This window comes from Rutidosis leptorrhynchoides, chromosome 4 (genome assembly GCF_046630445.1).
Source record: "Rutidosis leptorrhynchoides isolate AG116_Rl617_1_P2 chromosome 4, CSIRO_AGI_Rlap_v1, whole genome shotgun sequence".
NCBI lineage: Eukaryota > Viridiplantae > Streptophyta > Magnoliopsida > Asterales > Asteraceae > Rutidosis > Rutidosis leptorrhynchoides.
The window spans coordinates 577,439,947-577,463,531 of NC_092336.1; the positions used below are offsets into that span (position 1 = coordinate 577,439,947).

The 23,585-nt window shown below is 32.3% G+C and overlaps 1 protein-coding gene and 1 long non-coding RNA gene across 4 annotated transcripts; both read left to right on the top strand.

Annotated features, from left to right (window-relative positions):
* The first annotated feature begins 7,397 nt into the window (after positions 1–7,397).
* LOC139839412 (uncharacterized) lies at positions 7,398–8,350 on the top strand. The gene is made up of 2 exons (XM_071829473.1): positions 7,398–7,770; positions 8,084–8,350. The coding sequence occupies exons 1-2, from the start codon at positions 7,525–7,527 to the stop codon at positions 8,180–8,182; spliced, it is 345 nt and encodes a 114-aa protein (XP_071685574.1). The 5' UTR covers positions 7,398–7,524; the 3' UTR covers positions 8,183–8,350.
* A 2,379-nt stretch (positions 8,351–10,729) lies between these two features.
* On the top strand, positions 10,730–15,150 carry LOC139845459 (uncharacterized). 3 transcript variants are annotated; one of them, XR_011758324.1, is made up of 5 exons: positions 10,730–11,130; positions 11,766–11,806; positions 12,530–12,726; positions 12,907–13,967; positions 14,972–15,150. It is a non-coding gene; the product is annotated as an uncharacterized lncRNA (long non-coding RNA). The 3 variants fall into 3 exon arrangements; XR_011758323.1 differs by lacking the exons at positions 10,730–11,130; positions 11,766–11,806 and adding an exon at positions 11,985–12,446; XR_011758322.1 differs by lacking the exons at positions 10,730–11,130; positions 11,766–11,806 and having other exon boundaries at positions 11,985–12,726.
* Positions 15,151–23,585: the final 8,435 nt, after the last annotated feature.

The following is a 23,585-nucleotide window of genomic DNA, read 5'->3' on the forward strand; positions in this document are numbered from 1 at the left end:
TTGTTTGTTCGAATGATAAATGGTGCACATCATTTGCTCATTCCTGCAATTGTTATATCATATTTGATAGTTTGCGTCTTGTCGTTAAAATTAATAGCTTTTGCTGAACAAAATTGCCAGTATTTGAAAGTGCGTTGTTTTACCCTGTTTTGTACATAACATAAAATACAAACATATATATACATATTTTTGAAGTTTGGTATATAACCCCACGTTCATATAATATTTTTGGCATACTTTAGATCAATAATATTGAAATAATGATAACAAAATTTTTTGCCCTATCCTTGGGTAAAACAATTTCGGTTCCATGACCTAGTCTTTAACTTACGACGAATTTTAGAAATCATTTTTTTAAACTTAATGAAATAAAGTAAATTTTGTTTTTAAATTCACACAAAACTTAAATTTAAAATGCATATTAATTTCATATAAAACCTACAAAATAAAAAAAAAATTCAGAATGGGAGGAGAAAACTAATTCTTTAGTGTCTGCTTGCAGAAAAGACCAATCGGATTCCATTCTCGGAACTATACGAGAACAGAACAACTAACTCTAGACAACATTTTTTCTTTTTAGAACATTTGAATCTCCCCACACTTAGGTAGCTGTGGTGTCGAAATTGTGATTAACTTCATCGTTAATTTCTATTGGACCATAATCAACTTGCATATCTGTGACTTTTGCTTTAAGCCATTGGTCGGATTCCTGTGTAATTTCCACAAATTCAACTAGTTTCGCCTTTTCTTTAGGCGATAGATTGGATACTAACTGGTTACATAACTTAGAGTTCCCCTTGGTTCTAGCATCGCGAATCCGTTTAATAAGTTTCTTCATTGAACTGTTAATAACGGAGTCATTTAATTTTGTATCAACAACGGGGTTCTTTGTTATCAGGTCATCATTAGGTGTTACTTCATCTTCCCCACACTTAGGCATTTTATTATTGTTAAGCACTACCATTGGAGTTGGTAAAACAATATGCTTCTCACCGATCATTTTTATTGGTTCAACGGTTTTAGTTGGTGGAGATTTAGACTTTTGAATCATAAAGGTGACCGATTTGTCACCATCACTAAGTGTCATTCTACCCTCTCTTACATCAAATAATGCCCCAGTGGACGCTAAGAATGGTCGACCTAAAATTAGATGAACGTTTGAGTCCTCTTCTATGTCAATGACAATAAATTCGACTAGAAAGGTTAAATTACCCACTTGAACGGGTAGGTTGTTAGCAATTCCAACTAGGTACCTAATGGTTTGATCAAGGAGTCGAACACTCATTTCCGTTGGACTTAACTCACCTACTCCTAATCTCTTATATAATGAAAGAGGCATAACACTTATACTTGTACCTAAATCTGCTAGTGCATCATACATGACACAATCACTAAGTAGACAAGGAACAATAAATTCACCCGGATCACCCAACCTGGGTGGAGGTTTCGGTCGAACTGTCTTCACCGGGTTTATTTTTACGGTTTTTGTTTCTTGCACTTTCTTATTCTTCTTCTTCTTTCCAAAGGTATCACAAACTTTATTACCTATCACTTGCTCATACTCAACTCCTTTTCTTGGAAAAGGGATGGGTGGTCTGTATGGTGCAACTACTGGCTTTACATACTCGGGTAGTGGTGTTGTAACTTCTTCATTGTTACTCACATCTAAAACCTTCCCATCTTCTGATGCTGGGTTTTCAGAATTCGTTGAAACCATATTAACATTCTCATTCCGAGGATTTACTTCAGTATTACTCGGTAGCTTTCCTTGTTCCCTCTCACTCATCATGCTAGTAAGAGTACCTACGTGTTTTTCTAGATTCAAAATGGAAGCTTGTTGAGTTCTAAATGACTGATCAAACCTCTCATTCATTTGGGTTTGAGATGCAATAAATTGTGTTTGAGATTCAACTAGCTTTTGTACCATTTTTTTAGATTTGACTTTTTCTCTTCGGTTTGCTGTGGTGGTTTATACAAGCTAAGTCTATGTTGATTGAAAGTGATGTTTTGAGTTGGTTGGTTATTCGGACCTTGTTGGTTGTACGAGTTATTGTTGGGTCCATTTGGATTGTAAAGAATGTTTGGATTTCGATTAATGTTTGGCCTTGGCGGTTGATAATTATTTTGATAATTATTTCTCGGCCTTTGGTTCATATAGGAAACATTCTCACGTTGTTCCATCGTTTGCTCAATGTGACAATCTTTCATTAAGTGTGGTCCACCGCATTGCTCACAACTGATTTGTATTGCGTGAATATCTTTAGTCATCTTTTCCATTCGTCTTTCAAAAGCATCTATTTTTGCGGAAACGGAATCAAAGTCATGGCTAGAATCGGCTCTAGCCGCTTTAGATGAACGAAAAATATCTTTCTCTTGGTGCCACTCATGTGAGTGGGAGGCTGTGTTATCAATGATTTTGTGAGCTTCGGTAGCGGTTTTCTTCATAATGGAACCACCAGCTGCTGTGTCGATGTCTTTTCGTGTAGCAACGTCGACGCCTTTGTAAAATATCTGTACTATTTGATAAGTGTCTAAACCGTGTTTAGGACATCCTCTCAACAACTTCCCGAATCTTGTCCACGCCTCATATAATGTTTAATTTGGCTTTTGCGCGAACGTAACAATTTCTCCTTGAAGTCTTATGGCTTTAGATGTCGGAAAGAATCTTTTAAGAAATTTCTCAACTAAGACATCCCATGTGTCAATCGCTCCTTCAGGTAACGATTCTAAACAATCTTTGACTTCTCCCTTTAAAGTCCAGGGAAACAACATGAGATAGATCTATTCATCCTCAACTTCTCTGATTTTGAATAGAGTACAAATCCTATTAAAGGTTCGAAGATGTTCGTTTGGATCTTCTTTTGGCGTACCACAATATTGGCATTGATTAGTTAGCATGTGTAGGATTTGTCCTTTGATTTCATAATCTGGCACATTAATGTCTGGTCGCGTAATGGTATGTCCTTGGCCAGTGCGTGAGGCTCTCATTCGGTCTTCCATACTTTGAGGTTCCGTTATTTCCATATTTGAATTTGTTGAATCCGAATCACTAGAAGATTCTGATTTAACAGTTTGTGGTTCAGGAGGAATGATTAGTGGTTCAGGATCTTAGAATTGTACTTGAATATCCTCCGGGTTCTCAATTGTGAAATCGGGTTCAAAAGATGGATTATTGGAAATTTGAATTGGAGTACTTGTTTGACTTGATGATGATTTTAAAGAAAAATCAACGGCGATTTTATTGGCTAGATGTCTTGATCGAGTTACAGGTGGTGAACATATGAAAGGTGCTGAACGTTTTGCTCGGTGCATTCACTGAATATCCTATTGGAAATTATATAAGTTATCAAATTAATAGACTTTTCTGCTTTTGCCCACGTTTCGAATAGCCAAAAGATGCAGCAGGGAGCCAGGATCCTTTAAGTTGGAAAATCCACAACTCACCCACTACCAAATCCAACTATTACTACGAAGCAGAAAATTTTGGATGTCTATTAATTTAATCGCTTTCAATAATTTTTCGTCGAAATTTAAAGAAATTAAAGAAAATTCTATGTCCTAAAAATTAGAGCGTAGAAATGAAAAAGAAAAAACGCGTCGAAAAATAAGACGTCGAAAAATAAACGTCGAAAAACAATCTAAACTTAGAAATTAAAATTTTACGTCTAAAGATTAGCGTCGAAAAACATAAAACTAAAAGTTGCGACTAAAGTTCTAAAGTAACTAAAATGCAATTCTAAAAGGAAAATCGGCAATTACTTAGAAGGTACTAAAATATATAAACGGCGTCGCAAAATTCTAAAGCGCCTAAATCTTAATTCTAAAGAAAAAGCATTTAAGGGATTTTACGGCAAAGTCTAAAAATTTAGAAGTATAAAAATAACTACGACAAAAACTATAACTTAAAACTATATATTACGAACGACAAATTATGAAAGTTACGCTAAAAAAACAAATACAAAAAGAAACTAAGTTGATAAAAATACAAATTTTATAAAAAATTTATATTATTTATATAAAAGGATTAATATAAATATGTAAATAATAATAATTAAAACTTAAAATACAAATTATATTAAAACTATATAATAATTAAATTAAACCCTAATAATAATAATTATTATAAAAGCTAACCCTAAAATCGTAATTAATGCTAGGGTTTCAGTCCTGTCAGACCCCACTACGCGAACGCGTAGATTTTACACTCTACAGCTCCGAGATCGCGGAGAGATGCAGACTCAGAATTCAAGTGCAGGTTCAAAATAGTTCGGCCTGATACTATTCTAGTTGGGCTTAAATTTTGGGCTTTCAACAGGCTCGGCCCAACTTAAATTTATTATTATTTTAGGCTTCTGTTGGGTTCCGAATTGAATCCGGCCCAATTTCAGTTTTTAATATTTATCTGATTTTAATTTTTTTTTTTATAAAATGATAGATATATAATTTTTATAAAATAAAAATAAATTTATATTTTAAAAATCTAAATAAAAATATTTTTTTTAAATTATAAACTAAATCTTTTATATATATATATATATATATATATATATATATATATATATTTTTTCTTTTTATTATTTTAACACTTATTATAAATATAAAATATTTTTACAAAATAAGAAATTATATATTTTTACAAAAAAAAATATAGTTTTAACAAAATATAGCGTTTTTCACCGAGTCCCCGGCAGCGGCGCCAAAAACTTGATGTTAAAGTGGAGGTGTATGAAATACTATTATTTTTACTACGAAATATGATACAAGTTTTAATTAATTAATTTATAGATAAGACATACCTAAACCTTACTACAACACTATAGGCAGTGTACCTAATCGTAGAGTAGTGTAGTTTTTAATAAGTCCGGTTCGTTCTATAGGGAGCTAGTGATTACGTACTATATTTTTAACAACTATATATATATATATATATATATATATATATATATATATATATATATATATATATATATATATATATATATATATATATGTGTGTGTGTATATATATATATATGTATATATATATAAGTAGTAATATTATAAAAAAAGGGATTTTACCGTTTAATGACCGGTTTGTCGATTTTTAATAAAGCGTAAAGATAAATGATGATAATTAAAATGCGTAAAAATAAAATTGCGATAAATTAAATGACAGTATTTAAAAGTACGATGAGAAATATAATAAAAGAATTATGCTTATTTAAACTTCCGTAACCATGATGTTTGGCGTTTTGATTTTAATTAATTGTTACCAGGTTAATTGTCCTTTGTCCTGGCTTATTTGATACCTATCTGGGTTTTGCCCATAATAGTCCATCGGTCATAATTATAATATGCTCGTCAAATTAACCTTATTCCCGAAGTCATATATTCCAACTAATTATGGGTTTAAACTGTAACAAGGTTTTAATACTTTGTTAATAATTACACAAGGTTATCGACTGCGTGTAATCCAAGGTTTTAATACTTTGTTAACAATTACACCAATTACCCTTGTATGTAATCCACCCCTGTTTTAATAAGATATGAACATTAATTTACCCACTTGATCAGTTTGAATAATCAATTACCCAACCCGAATAATTAATTAAATGATCGTAAAAGATGTCATATAAACATCACTAAATAGGACATGCATAATCATTTAATACTTATTAAATTAACTAATTTGAAGATAGGTTCGACATATTCTCATGAGTTGTCATTCGATTAGACAATACCCCCCATCTATTAATAGTCCATAGTCCAATATCCACAAGTGTCGGTCTTTTGTCCAAACCCTAATTATGGTACATAATCCAATAACTCCGTCTTAATATTTAGCACAACATCACGATTACTTCGGCTTAAATAAGCATAATAATAACTTAGTTACGAGACATTAAAAAAGGAAGAACATAGCTTATAGTGATTATTTATCGCGTAGCGTTACACGGACAGAGTTCCAACTTACAAAACCTTAAAACATTTCTTACATTAACCCAATTATTATTAAACTTAAATTAAAATTAATATTATATATATATTAAGTTTACAGAGGAAGAAAGAAAAAATGGTGTGTTTTCATCGACTGAATTCGTGGCCTTTTATAAGATATTTCTGACTTTAGTAGCTCCGCGATCGCTATGGTTTATAGGCATTGGGCTCCGCGATTGCGGAGTTCCTGGTTCCAACTCATTTGTTTATTTAAAACGTGGGCTGCTGAATATTATAATATGTAATATATATATATATATATATATATATATATATATATATATATATATATATATATATATATATATATATTATATTCTTGTGCATAGTTGACTTGTAATTTTAGTTCCGTTGACTCGCGCGTTGATAGTTGGTTCATGTCTCGGTTCTGAATTTTCGAACGTCCTTTCGTATGATTAGATATCTTGTACTTTGCGTTCCGCGACTTGTACTCTTGAAATTTTTAGATGTTTCTCATCAATAAATTGAACCACTTGGATTGTATCTTGTATATTTGAGCTTTTTGGTTATTTGCGTCTTCAAATCTTCATTTTCGTCTTTCGTCTTCACACTTATTTATTTAACCGATTACAACATAAAAATAGAATAATAGTAACTAAATCTTTACATATTGGAAGGATATTGATAATAAATATATGTTCATTTGGAGCACTATCAGTAAACGTCCAACGTTTACCAATTTCCTCCACTAGAAATGGTCCCGAATGACCCGCTCTGATACCAATTATTGGAAGCTTTGACGAGCCCAACACACCCACTATTGAGAACCTAGGTTATACTCACTTACTACACCAACACTTTGACGTTGGTTAGCCTTTAATTTTATAAATCTTTAGTGCACAATAATACTTAGGCGACGGTGTCGACCATATATCATTCAGGCGGTATAACCGACCATATATCACTTGGGCGGCAGAGCCGACCATATAATAAAAATAACACAAGTGCACTAAGAACTTAAACACGAACTAAGGCTTAACCGGGAAACTTAACAAAGAACACTTTTATTAATACAAAATACAATTACAATATTACTTATAAATTTTCTCTTCTCTAACTCACACTCTTCTTACTTCCTCACAACTCTCACTTCTTACTCTTATTCACTCCTTACTCACACCTTCCACAAATGAACCCACCACCTATATTTATACTACTCCATGGAAGTTTCTAGAAACTAGATATTTTCATGGATATATATAAATATCTAGATATTTTTATACATATAAATATCTAGATATTTCTTACACATATAAATATCTAGATTTTTCTTTACATTTTAATATTTAGATATTTTTTATATACATATTAATATCTAGATATTTTACCCATATACATTTACTAATTCCATATTATTCTAAATTTGCATTGTATTTTAACATATTTCATATGGTCTTCTATATGATTAATTAGTAATGCACAATACCCCTTAACCACTTTTAACTAATCAACTTACCACAGGAGGTGCGATCAAATAAACATGAAGGGGAATGCAATTCAACTATTGGGCAATTGCAAGAAGACAAAATGGAAGAAATGCAGTTATTAAGATATAAGAGTTTATTCGAACAAATTGATGATTGTTCAAGTCCCGAATCTGAGAGAATAATCCGTTTAAAGGAACAACTTCATTATGAAAAAATATGTTCAGAAAAGCTTGAGAAAAAGGCTAGAGAACTCGAAGAAAAGCATAAGGATCTGGCTTCAGGGATCTCTACCTTAAAGGCAGAAAGAGAAATAAATAAAAGTGAAATTAAATCCCTTAAGCAACAGGTGAGTTTCCTTTTTTTTTTATTATCACGGGGGTCGAAATTGTCATGCTCTCACTGACTATCATTTGAGTGTAGTCATAATCTAGTCTTGTTTCAATTCATGGTTGGGTACTCTTCGACTAGCCGACTAGACCCCCACCCCCACCAACACCCAACTAGTTGGGATATATTCCGACTTGGCCGAATTTATCCGGTCAAACCACCCACCTATTCTGTCAAAATTGGTCAAAGTGACTCACATACATGCATGTTCTTTATTATTATGTACACTGACAGATATACATTATTATTATTTTAAATGAATTTCATCGCAGGTACTTGCTACAAAAGAATGGTTCCAGCCAGAAGAAGATGAAGTATATAACATCCAAGACATCATGGAAAAAGGCTGTGTTAGTGTTTCCATTTCATAATCAACCAAATCCCTCCACTTCCAGCGTCTTTTCATACTATAAATTCCCTCTCCCTGGACCCGAGATAGAATTCCCTAAGTAGTTAGGGAATATTTGGTGTGGAATATTTATCTCCTACACTCTACCAAATACTAAATTGTTTCTTTGTTCAATACTTGAGATTTTATTCCTTACTGATGTTTTTATTACTATTACTATTTACTATACTACTAGAACTAGTATAATTTACATGGTTAATTGATTGATTGATTTGGGTTTAGCTACACATATGTTGATGGCCGGGCTAGATTTCAGACTCAATTACCAATTGGTGTTGATTTTCATTTATTTGTAAAAGTGTATGCTTCTTGAAAAATTCTCTTCCCATCGCATGCTTTTCTTTCTTTAATTTTATTTTACTATCATTTGCACCTTTTATTTTTCTCTCATTAAATCACTCCACCACCATTTGTATTTATATCCTATTTAATGGATTCAACATCTGCTAGTTATATTACTAAGGATCGGAAAGAAATGCTAGAACTTAAAAAACTTTTGCAATTCATAAGTTGTTGGTGCTAATTGGTTATATCAAGTGTCAAATAAATGTGCATGGTCATTAGTTACGTTCAATATCTTAGTTAGCTTTTTTAATTAAGATTTAGTTATAGTTTTGTTTAATCAAATGCTACTTTGGTTCTGTAGTTTGAAATGGTACTGGTGTTATACATATAGTACCCGAAACGAATTTAGATTAACAACTAAACGAATCATCATACTAATAAATATGAAGTAACATGTTCATACCTGATCCGAATCAAAAGGATATTACCACGAACAACAAAAGGTTGAGCCGAGGCCCGTGTTTGACACGGTTCCCTTAATACAGATTCGCCGTCTACACGTCGTCTGTTTCCCAGGGTACAACGGCCAAAGCTGTGTACAGCCGGAATTGAATGATTGCCTGAAAATACAGAGGAGATAATTGTGTGTGTTTCTCTTGGTTGTAGGTATATTACAAATGAGGAATATTGTGTATATTTTATACACCAAAATTATAACTATTACACCTAATGCATTAAATGACAATTATCAATACCGTAAATATTGATCTCAAATGTCAACTAATTAGCATTAATTGTACCTTGATTTATGGGATTTTGATTCTTAAGGAACTGGGTCAAAATAGATGGGTTATGGGTCAAACTCAAGCCACTTTTGTTCCTTTAATCAAGCATTAAACTCCTCACTTTGTAACACGGTATCTCATTCACCACTATATAACTTTGGACACATAATATACCCTTGTCAAAAGCTACGTAGTCATATAAAATAATACTCATAAATATCTTATATATGTATACATATTTAGGTCCAAAGTTTGGGAAAAATACACTTGGAAACTAATTTTTTCCAACAATCCCCCACATGAATAGATATCGATTTAAAACACACAAACATACTGCATTTTCAACAGTTGAGTCATGCATAGGATAGGTAGGTGTTACCCTTTGAACCTTCCCTTATGAAACATACTTAGTCTCCTGGCTTTCAGTAGACGTGATGTCCTTGAACTGATCTGTCGCTTGTGTAGACGACAATACATTTCACACATGACTCTCCCTGACAATTTCAACTCCTTATAGTCGTGTTCATTATGGTCCTGAACACTAGCCTGGTTCTGCGAGAGCTCTAGGAATTGTGCCCAATAATTCCTTTCGAAGCGACCCTACTTCTCTCTCACATAGGTGATTTCATAAAGATCTACCACCACCTTATAAGTATCTTTAGCAATCATTAAAAGCCTAATGCTTAACCTTACATCATTGTCAAAATTGGTTATAGGAATGGACTAGGAAGATTAAAAACTCCCTCGTATGGTTTAAGAAGTTTAGCAACTCCCCCACAGTGACCTCAGTTTATATAATTAGGTTGTCCTATTGAACCCAGATCTTTGGATCTCCAGTTAACTGGGTTAGGTTTCCTTCATATAAACTATCATTTCAAGGGCTTTAGTCTCATTCCACAACATAATCTCTTCTCAACCCTATGGTTGTCGGATCCGAAATGTTATCATTTAACTTTAAAATGTTAACTATGATAACCTACAAAGAGATTAGTTGTTCTACTGTAATTATATCGATTAAGTCAATCTTAATTACCATTCTTCGGCTTAACCAGAATTATAGCATCGACTAAATTCTTATTGTTTCCCATTTTATCATAAATCATGAATTTATATCAAAATGCAAGACACCCCCACATGTTGTGTACATTCAACACAACTAATAATGGTCACTGCTTTTCCTTTCAAAGTTTCCCCCACATGTCTTGCAATTTGATGTAAATTTCAACACTAATCATATAATTCAACTATGATTCTAATCAACGATGCGGTAAATTCCCCCACATGAGATTTACATCTTATGTGTTCCAGATTTTAACACATTCTGAGCAATTCTTAGTCATATTCTAGGCTTGGCCTAGAGACGTCAAATTTTGAAAACTTGACAAAGTTTTCGCACTCAATTGCAAATCTCTAATTGAATCTATAATCTATCTATAACATTCTATAAATCATGAATTTTAATCCAACGTGTCTTCCTCTAATGACTCCTTAATTGTAATTAGTGACATGGCAATCTCTAATGACATTTCTAATCGCTCACTAATCCACGTGTCATTTAAACACGGGAATGAATCCACGCAGGAAAAAAACCCTAATCTCTATACACAAAACGCTCCAAAAATCCTTCATTGTAATCGATTCCAATTCTTCTCTCAAAACCTAATATCTTTAATATCTAATAATCCTTCCGATTCTATGTGTAAATAAGGCATTTTCTTTGCTACAATCAACCGATTCCTATACATCAATTACTGGGTAAAAGTAAAAATCTTTGATTAGGTTTTAAGAACGCATTGAAGACTTTGATTTCACATCTCTTTCAATCCTCAAGCACAATCAGGTTATTCATATATACTTATTTATTTATTTATTGTGTAATTTAAAATTTGTTGTTAAAGTTAATGTGATTTATTGCTTTGTTATGAGAAGTATGAATCATCCATCTCTATAATTTAATTTCTTAAACCCTTAATTTTTTTGACGATGTGAATTTGAATTTTAAAATTAGGGTTTTTTTTATTTGGTTATATGTACGCTTATGATTCAAAAGGTTCAATCAGTTAAAATTATAATCGTATAAAATCTCTTTGTCATGGTTTTATGAGGTTTTAAAAGAAAAAGTCCGTAGCTTTTAACTGATTCATCTAGGTAATCTCTTTAATCTGTTTTTCAAAATGTTTAATTTTTGATAATTAATTAATTTGTATGTCTCTGTATCAACATAAGAAGTGCATATCATATTCAAATGTGTTATGGATGCAAGTATAGTGGCATGACACAATAACAAATACCATGACAATTAACTGAGATATCAAGTTTTATGTAATATCATATTCAAATGTGTTATGAATGCAAGTATAGTTGCAAAACCTACAGGTCTGATTAATATGTTTGGAATCTGTATACAATTCATTAAATATCTATGTTTTCTTGCTAATTGTGTTTCTTCCTTGGTGGTGTATCTTTGAAAATTAGGAAGCATGTGCATATAATATGATATAATCCTTGGCCTAAAGGTATGTCTACTTTTTTACTCCATCTAATATAGTTTGAGTACTTTTTTACTACTAATTATCATCTTTATTTTGTAGTTACACGATTTGAAATTTTCGTTTTTTACAGCGGTCGAGCATCGCATATTTACTCTAGTCTTTCTAATTTGGGTGATTCATGTCGTCCTTTTTGTACGTTGGGTTGACGATGAGAGTATGGTGGTAATTGCGACCCATATCACTTATGAATGGGTGGAGTTAGGTTATGTTTATTGACATTAAACTAAAAGTTAGCTAAAATGGAATGAGTCAAACAACTTTAAAGTCCTCCGAAGTTTTTATTAACGAATGAATGCAACCATATAAGTGTAGATATTCAGATATTTAGATTAATATTTTATTTTTGTTTTCAATTTATTTTATAAAAATATTCGATGCATTTTTTTTTATTGGAATACTACAACAAGTGTCCCATTGAAGAAATGTTTCAATCATCGTTTAACATGTATGTCTTCAGTTGATTCACAGTCTATGAGACTGCTATATGTTTGTTTTTTAATTTGTGACTTTTTTACTAGACCCGTCCATTTCGCCACCTGTTATATTTGATTGGAAAACCGATTTTGAACTGGGCTCGGACGCAAGAAGATTTTACTGCTTACAAGTAATTTGTTAACGCTTATTTTATAATTTTATGACCAATTCTCAAGTATTGTTCTTTTTTATTTTGACCGTCTGTATCTCTAGATTCAGTAACAATTTAGCCACAAAAAAAGAAGCAAGGATGTTGAAAAGAGAACCCAGCATACAAAAAAGCGGACAAGCTACTCTAATCCCATGAACTTCACCTTTGTTCTGAAGCATTTAATCATCAACCCCACCAAACAGTTTGGTCCTGGATAGTTCAGCTACTACTATCATTCCTTCCATACATTCCTATAAAGGTAAGATTTATAGTGTTCAAAGAATGTTTTGCAACATTTATATTGTTGCTCAATATCTGTCACATCTACAAGCTAGGTTATAACCTATCATATTCTACTGCATTTTTACTCTGTATATGTATAACTATGCGTCACACTTCGATATACATATTATTAAAATTTTATTTGTTTTCACTGCAGAATATCAAATACTTGATTTTAAGGTATTGACTATTGACATATAGTGTTTCAACAACAAATGAGAACCTATAACTATGTAGTTAAGGGTTAATTTTCTCTAATTTCCTTATTTACGGGCTCTGTAAGCATGAGAGGATCAATGATGCTCAAGTGCTTTTCATGGAATTGCGAAGACTTGGTGCTGACCCAAATCATGTTAGCGCATGAACGTATTATAGCTATGGGCCTTAAACCCAGCCAAAAAGTCTATAATTCCCTTATCACCGCCCTATGTAGACTCGGTATGACTAGGAAAGCCACATCAGCACTACAGGATATGAAGAATAGTGGAATTTTCAGCTGACGTGGTAACTTATAACGCCTTAATTAACGGATAGTGCAAAAGTCCCATTCAAAGAAAGCGCTTGAAACGTTTTCACAGATGTTGGTTGATGGAATATTTCCTACTATATCGACTTATCATACACTACTTCGGGGTCTTTCGAAGGGCACTATAATGCCGGAGGTAAGGAAATTAGTTACTGACATGATGGGAAGAGGTTTTGATATGGATGCCGACGTGTACAACATTTTGGTTACTGGGTACGGTAGGATTTGGAATAAAAGGGAAGCTATTAGGATTTACTTAAGGTTTACTGTGAAATGAGATCGAAAGGGTTTGTTTCTCAAACTGGTACTTATAATGTGCTAATTAGTGAGTTTGCTAAGATGGGTATGATGAGTTAGGCACGATAACTTATGAACGAGATGCAAGTTAGAGGGGTTCCTCCTAATTCTTCAACTTATGATATACTTATAAGTGGGTTGTGCAGATTATCGATGCGGGCAGATATCGAGAGGGCGTTGAGAACATTATATGAGTCGAACGCAAAAATGTTGTTGAAGACATGTGAAAGTACTGTTAGATATCTCACTTTAGTCCTACAAAGACTGTAAGAACCACATAATCTATCAGTTGAAGACTGAAGAGAAGCTTTCTAAGTTGAAGGGAACTGTTGTTGCGGACATGGGGTCTTATGATGTAGATCAATTCATGGGACTATAGCTTTTAATATCAACAGGTTTATTCTTCACTCCTTTTCTCTAATTTATGAAACTAGAAAAAATCCGACCGCGCGTTGCTGCGGTTGTATTCGACGCGCGGTCCAATTTGGATATACGATGTCCGTTTCGCGTATAGTTAGTCGTGTTGTATATGTATATATATATGTATGTAATATAGCCCGAAATATTTATTTTTTTAACGATGTCCGTTTCGCGTATAGTTAGTCGCGTTGTGTTCGTAAAATTATTTCGAGTTGAACGGTGGTCTCGGAAAAATTTAACTCGCACCGAGCGTGAATATAGGGCCCGTTATTTAGTGTTTTTTTAACGATGTCCGTTTTGCATATAGTTAGTCCCGTTGGGTTCGTGAGATTTTTTCGAGTTGAACGGTGGCCTCGGAAAAATTTAATTCGCACCGAGCGAGAAGATAGGGCCCGTTATAAATTCGGGTGGAGTAAGGTTTTTTTATTGTAATTAAATTATAAATTTACGTTTTTTACCTCTGAAAAAGTGTAAAGTTGAGGGGTTGTTGTGTAATGTGTGCGAAAGTTGGAGGACCATTTGTAGTGTGAACGCAAACTCAAAACGACAATTCGGTAAAACTGAAACGGAAAAAAATGGGAGGAGGTTTAGTATATAAGTAAAGTATAATATAATATAATATAATATAATATAATATAATATAATATAATATAATATAATATAATATAATAATATAATATAATAATATAATATAATAATATTTAGTTTTAAAGTGCACTGTTTCTAATTGATTATCGTCGTTGTAAAAAACTTGATCTATATTTTGATATAAAAAATTACGTATGGTATTAGAGACGTGTGATGTATTGATAGTATTTTAATGCATTTATTCTTGAAATGTTGAAGCATATCATTGAGATATCTACATTAATAATCCATTATATTTTATAAAGACAATGAAACATTCATTGAGATAGTACTTACGCATTTATTCTTGAAATGTTGAAGCATACATTCATCTCCACTCTTTTTTTTTCAGGTTCACAATATTAGAATCTACGCTACACGAAAGCTCAGGCAAAAGTTTGGGAATGTAGTAGTCGTAAGTTGCACATGGTAACAACGCCTATAAAAAAATGTTCGATGCATTGAAAGTGTATTCATTCATAGCGTTTACGATACTGAAATTTATAATAAATTCATAGCGTTTACGATACTGAAATTTATAATAAATTTGGTTTCAATATAAATATTATCAATAATGAATGGATATGTAACTACATGTATAATACAAGTAATCAGTACCAATACTAACGTTTTTTAATACAATTTTATAGAGCTGCCGTGCAACGCACGAGCTCTAATCTAGTTCCATATATAATGGAAATAATTCACATCATTGTTGTTACTAATTTGGTTTTACTATGCCAAATCATTCTATACTGAATGAAATATTGATTTTGTCTTAACATAAATTTCACACAACGGAATATTCGTTGTTAATTGATCCCTACAGGTGATCATCATTAACAAGTCTAAGTCTAGCATGCTATAGACTTCAAGACCAAACCATAAGAATAGAAGATGCATCATTCTAATTCTCCATAGCTTTCCTCACAAGTGTTAGAAAATAGGGTTGTAATTGACTGCCAGATTCGTTCTTGAATCGTGTAATCACTGTCTCTATAAAGTATTTCGACCCTACGATTGCCTCGGTTACACGAAATCTTTACAGGATTAAGACAAGAACGCAATCAGTGTTTTTGGCAACGAAATCACTGATCAAATTGTTAGAGAGTATGTGTGTGTTTTCTGTTTGTTAGAATGAAAGCAAAAACATATTCCTATATTTATAGGAAGCGAAAAGGTGCGAGTGAAAGTACGCAACCTTTCAACCAAAGGATGTAACCCTTCAACGAAAAGATGCAACTTTTCGTTGACACCTAATGGAAAATGGTGGAATTTTAAACCTTTTCAATACCACAATTTCCATAACAGTATCAAGTTAACTCTTACGGGCGTGTACTCCCCACTCTCCAAACCCGTTATGAGTATAACTTGAATACCTTTGCTTTCAAGTAAATCCCAATTAACTAAAATGATTGTTGATAACACTAAAATCACCAACAAATCCCCCCATTTTAGTGTAATCCTTGATTTACTAAAATAATTAAACAAACAGAACAAACTAATGCATAAATGAAAATGTTTCAAAAATTGAATTTTCACTTAGTATAATATTTACGAGAATTCGAGTATCAGGGTGTTTCAGAAATTGAACCCTTCCACTCGTATGAAAACTATAAAATATTATACACATCAGTTTCTTACATATCCGTAAAACAATCTTGACACTATTATAAGCCATGTGTCCCAATCCTTCAGTGAACATATTGGCAGCTAAGTCCAAAGCTCCATTGAAGCGGCAAAACTTCATGTTCACATAGGTAGCTCTTTTAGTCTTGCACCCGCATTTGCAATTTTTCAAAAGAACTATTAAGAAGTTAAACTTCAACCTAACTCCACTCACGGGTCTAAACACATAATTTGGGATCAGAATATTTATGTGTTTCAATCTTCAGAAAGTAAGCTTACCTCATTGAATTCAGCTCCTAGCGTTGTACTAGAAGGAAATTGGGCGTCTCACTTTGGAAGATCTGGTTGGACTTCAATCCCACAACATTAGCCGACTTGTGTGCACTTAAGTCTCCGCTAATTGTTTTGTCAAGTGTTTTTGCCAAATTTTGTTGTGGCCAAACAAAATCCGCATACATTACTTCATTCGTGATCACCTCACGAAACACAGTCTAAGGCATAGTTGTCTAGACTTTCACTTGTTCAAATACATGCCTTAGTCAAATGACACCCCATAACTAGGGATCACTATGAACTTTAATCTTATTTATTTTGACTTCAATCAATTTGCGTTAAGAATCCCTTAATCCAAGGACATACCAAATTCTTATTTTACCATAAGAAACACGTGTGTACTCAAGGTTAATTGATTGATCAGTCATTTACATGTCCACTTTTCACAGCTCACCACTGATACTTTATAATTGGTACACCCTTGATAATGGATCCTTATTATCATTATGCATATAATTAATACCATTACATTAATTATAAACAAATCTTAGTCAATCCACTTCTAAAACCAAGAAGTAATGACAACAAGTTTATAATGTTAAATCCAACTGTAAAATCCAATAACTTGTAGATGTAAAATCTTAATGATCAATAGTAAGCTCAATATATATTTAATATGCTTTAAGAATTCACATTGTGAATTAAACCATAATCCATAGTTTGCTTTTAAAAGTACTAAAGTACTTAAGCTCCATCACAATGAATTTCACTAGACCATGTTTAATCTTTCTAACACCGTGCTATAATAGTCACTTGATGTAATTACATACATCATACCACCAATTTCTATAGCATACCGGTATTGGAAACAATTAAGCATAATCTAATCCGTATTCCATATTAAAATATATTTGTATCACTAACTTATACCATCTTGATGAACCATCAATGGTTTGTGAACATACCTCACAATGAATAGTGAATAAATAAAGACTTCAAGTTTATAAATTTACCGATATGGAACCCTATGCTTGACTTTTGATCTAACGGTTACTTAGTTATCATGTATTAAATTAATACATATACATGTCATCAATTCATGTCATAAATCATGTCATGATGATAAAATCACCATGAGTAAATGTTCCATGAAGTCACGTACCAATTTGGATTCATGATCCAAAATACAAAATTATGGTCACATATTTCAACCATGTGACATTGAATAACTACGGAGTAATAACCACTCCTTTATTATTAATTAATTTCACTTTTCATAATAACAAACCCAATTGATGTTTCCCATCAATTAGAATTCGTTTCAATTTAATTCCAACAATGACAAAGAATCGATCCCATCCCTCCTAATAAAATGAAGCGGTATTTCTCTTACATCGGTTCAATACTACTCCGTAATAGAAACAATTCATGGCATAGGAGAAAAACAGTAACCGTCATATTCATGTGACGATTGATATAATTTTAATTTCTTTGATAAAACAATCATACGTATTTTTCCGAATAACATGCATATACATATATGCACATTTCAAACCGTAATTGTAAGATTCTTAGTAATTTTAGAACCGTAATAACCGCTTCGTACACGATTCCTCAAATACAAATTATACGTGTACTTACATACATAGAATCTTACGAGTGTACATTTTATGAGTTTAAGGATTATGATTCATGGTATCTACATGTATCCAGATTCCATTCTTGAATCCACTTCTATTATTAAACTCAAATTCCATTCTTAAATATCATAAGAAATCCATGACACTGAGAATGTATAATTCAACAGAAAATGTGTACCTTGAGATGTTAAAAGATAATCGGAAACAAAAAATAGGGATGCATGGACCTTTGACGATGACTTTTACTAACTTTTTATTTCATCTCCTTGTATTATTTCTCCAATAAATAAAAGACTTCATTATCTCCATTTCTCCATACTCATGCTTTCCAAATGGATCCCACATCCGGTAATTAATGGTCGGCTTCATATGAAATCCCAGGCTTCATAATTGATATGATACAATTTGACTTTTATATAATAAACTAACTTCCGCCAACTTTTCATCATAAAATCCATTGTGTTTCTCACCAATTTTGAAAATTATGGAATCTTAAAACAATCTTATCCACCATCACCCAGCCGATCACATGGGTAATAAAAGTGTTACACGAATTTACCATTGACTAATCACAAAGTGATCATAAAGACACGAAACAGTAATTTTTCATGAATTCCATATGACTTTGTTACACCAATTAGTCAATCTCATATTCTTCACCGAACCGTCAATCATGATTATCACAAATTACTTTATAGATTTGTTAGAAAATAGGGTTGTAATTGACTGCCGGATTCGTTCTTGAATCGTGTAATCACTGTCTCTATAAAGTATTTCGACCCTACGATTGCCTCGGTTACACGAAATCTTTACAGGGATAAGACAAGAACGCAATCAGTGTTTTTGGCAACGAAATCACTGATCAAATTGTTAGAGAGTATGTGTGTGTTTTCTGTTTGTTAGAATGAAAGCAAAAACATATTCCTATATTTATAGGAAGCGAAAAGGTGCGAGTGAAAGTACGCAACCTTTCAACCAAAGGATGTAACTCTTCAACGAAAAGACGCAACTTTTCGTTGACACCTAATGAAAAATGGTGGAATTTTAAACCTTTTCAATACCACAATTTCCATAACAGTATCAAGTTAACTCTTACGGGCGTGTACTCCCCACTCTCCAAACCCGTTATAAGTATAACTTGAATACCTTTGCTTTCAAGTAAATCCCAATTAACTAAAATGATTGTTGATAACACTAAAATCACCAACAACAAGGAATCTTAAAACATGTTCCTTGCATCATGACAAAATCCACTTGAGACAAAGACATCATCCTGAGTGTCTTATAAACAATGTCTTTTATCAATCATTCAGTCTCACTTCATTCATATGAATAATGATATTCCAAATATGAAGGAAGTTCCTTTAATTCTCCATCAAGAGAATTTCTCTTGAATATCTTCAGAGTCCGTATCACATAATTCAATTTATCATCACAAGATAAACCGAATTAAATTCAACATCATAATCTTATGACGTTTACTCATTCAGGGTACATATAATTATTTATTATAATACTGACCACTTTAAAGTCGAATAATTTATAGTGTATTTTCGACACTAAATTGGTCTCTCAACGATAAAACATCCAATAATCGAGATATTAATCTTGATATGCTTTACATTATAGTGTCATATCTCAAATTCACATACGGAGTTTTCTCATATCATATCATGACATATCCTCCAATCATGTTATTTGCACTAAAATGTTTTTCAATACCATAAAGTTGTATTACATTTTACTTAATTCATTCAAATCTATTACGAGTCATATAATGACATAACAAATTTCTCTTTCAAATATTGTCAAGAAATAGTTTTAAAAAGCTGTTCATCTCAAATCATTTGTTGTAACAATACAATTATGTAGAGGGAAACAACCTTCAATTGTTTGAAGTTTTTTTTTATGGAACTTGCAAAGTTTAATAAAATAAACTATAAGTACTTTATTTCAAGTTTGACACACATTTAAAATTTTAACTCGTACATAATTAATTTCATGACAACCCATAAGGAGAAACATAACACATTGTGAATGTCTTTTCACTTTCTTTCAAGATAACATATATCAATTGCATCCATTATTATCATCCTTCCATTCAAATGACAACTGACATAGCCAGAAATGATCGAACGTGTCATTTCTCACTCGTAATTATGAGATATATAAAATATTCGCATAATTTCCATTACGACCCATCATGAAATGTACTTTGGTTCTTTCAAGTTGAAAATCCGAATATCCAATATATGAAACATAGAACTAGCATCAATAAGTTCTATAGTTCCGTTATGTAGTCAACAAACTACATCATTAACGAGTAGTAGGTCATTTACATTTCTCGTTAATTATTATCAAAGAAGGTACTAAACCTTATGTTTTGAAAATAGTTGTATTTCAAAATCATAAAGGCACTAAACCTAACGTTTGAATATTATTATATTCCAAGAACAATAATGTACTAAACCTTACATTTTGAATACAATTATAATTCAAACCAAGAAGGTACTAAACCTTACATCTTGAATACGAGTTATATTCCAGAAGGTACTAAACGTTATAATTTGCATAAAATATGTTTCAAAACTAATAAATCACTAAAACTTATGTTTTAAACATTAATACAATTTGAAATCAATATGTTTGAATTATCTTTCTCAAATTACAACTCATTTGTTAGATCCATGAAATAAAATCATGTTAACATACCATTATACTTCATGTCAATTGTAAAAATTTACAATTATCTTTATCTTATCCAAAGAAAGACACATACTCCTCACAAACTATCAGAATTAGTTTGTCAAAATTTTAAACTTATTTTCAATCTTTGTAGAAACGTACTCCACGTAAGTGACTAACTTGCTAAAAAATTAAAATTATAATCAATCATATATGTATATGTATATGTAGACACATACTCTACACAATTATCTATTTAATTAAACCATATTATTCGTGAACAAAAACTCATATTTAATTCATTATGCACACAACAAAGTGCTCAAATAAAGACTCGTATCCTGTATAAATGTACAGAGCCTTTTGGATATCAAATTTTAATACAAATCTGAATTAATAGCCCAATTAAACATTTTGTTAAAAGCTAACCAAATTAATTAAAAGGTATACGTTAAAGACCAGATTTTGTATAGCACCATTCATTTTTAATAGTTTCTTCTGACTCAATTTAATCAGAACAGTCTTCACGGGAATGTGCAGATTGTATTTGTCAAATTAAGATATACGGAGTACTAGATATATGTAAAATATTTTGGACAACATCAAACTACCTTTTTAACCAAATTTATATACAGAAATTATTTTGCACAAAAGCAAAACACAATTGTTTTTAAATAAACTAAATAAAAAATATATAAATAAAAAAAATCCATCGGTATCTCCACACTATCAACAATTAGAGCAATACAATAAAATATTTTATTTTACATATAAGCTAATTATTGATAATCATGTTATACTATCACTAATCATCTTGATAAAGGTATGTAGTAAAAACTCACCAAACATTTTTACACGACTGAACAAAAAAAAAGATATGTGGATCACAGATTTATAACATACGGACAAAGATATTACTAATATTCTAGACACGAAATAATAACAATAATTTAATACGGAGTAATAAATAAAAAATTGCTAAAAAATATAGTAATAGTCTACAAGATCACATTTAGTACAAGATTTAAGCAATCATCTTCATCTTAAAACTTAATAATGAGGTTCCATATAAATGATTAAAGTGATTCCAATGAAAGAAAACATTCTATTTTAAAAGGAAAACACATCAATACTAATCTTTTCCTTACAGATTTCATTTGAGAAACATATTTTCACATAAAATATTATAACGATTTCTACCACAAGTTATTCCAAATCCAAGACATAAACAAATAATGCATATCTCAACAGGATCCATACATTTTCTTGGGTGGTAGAAGAGTACAATCTATTTTAAAAGGGTTGTTTTCTTGGGTGGTAGAAGAGTTTTTTCGAGCAATTTGATCACAAAGTTGAAGCTGTGAAAGGTGTTGAGAGGTTCCGTTGAAGGTGTCAAAGATTGTACTTTTGTAGCTGTTAAGGGTGTTGTTGGGAGTTGTCAAGAAGGTGCTGATTGAGGTGTTAAGGTGCTATTTTTTTAAGCTCCCAAAAGGCTGAAAAAATATGGCGTTAGTTCCGGTCAGAGATGGAAGTTCTTTGACATATCAGGTACCAATTTTAACAGCTACAAACTACCCTGTGGGCTGTCAAGGTGAAGGCAATCATGGACGCTTATGAAATATTGGAAACGGTGGAACCAAGGATGCTAGGTGCGGAAATTGATCCGTGAAAATCAAAGCGAGCACTTGCCTTCTTATTTCAAGTGATTCCCGAGGAAATGGTGTTGCAAATGGCGAGTTATACCGATCCAAAACAAGTATGGGACGATTTAAAGACGCGTTACTTGGAGGTGGATCGAGTGAGATCGGCTCGACTTGCAACCTTGAAAAGGGAGCTTGAAGGTTTGAAGATGAAAGAGGGAGAATCAGTTGATGATTTTGCTACAAAATTAACCAGTTTGGCTTCAAAAGCAAGGACTCTAGGTTATGAGCTTGAAGAGGTAGACTTGGTGTAAAGGTTACTTGATTCTATGCCTATGTCATTTCTCCAAATTGTGGCTTTAATTGAGCAATGTTTCATGTTGGATGAGATGTTATTTGATGAAGCGGTTGGAAGGTTGAAGGCATATGAAGAACGAATCAAAGGAACCGATAAAATGGAGGGCATTCAAGGTGGTTTGTTGTTGGCTAGTCATGAAAAGACACACGGATGTAATCATTGTAGCGGCGGGAGTTCTAACCGAGATGACTATGGACGTGACCGGGGAAAAGGTCGGGGGTCCGGGAAGAGTCGAGAAGGTGGTGAACGGATCCGGGATAAAAGCCGCGTGAAATGTTACGGGTGTGGAGAGCTTGGTCACTACCGTCACGAATGTCCTACACGTGAAAAGAAAGCTGATTTGGTTGAGGAAGAACATGCATTACTATGATTAACCAATTAGGGTGGTGATTGTTGGTGCTAATTGGTTATATCAAGTGTCAAATAAATGTTCCATGGTCATTAGTTACGTTCAATATCTTAGTTAGCTTTTTTAATTAAGATTTAGTTATAGTTTTGTTTAATCAAATGCTACTTTGGTTCTGTAGTTTGAAATGGTACTAGTAGTTGACCGAGTATCACGGTATTGAAATAGACGTTGAGGGTAGTGGGTGATAGGAGCTACTGGTCAATTAGGTGAGATATTCTAGTCCTATTATTATGGTTGCACGTTGTCATTGTAAGGCTATTTATAGCCTCTTTGCTTTCAATAGAAAAGTAGCTTTTGTTTCCAATTTATTATATTTCTTTCTGTCTCATACC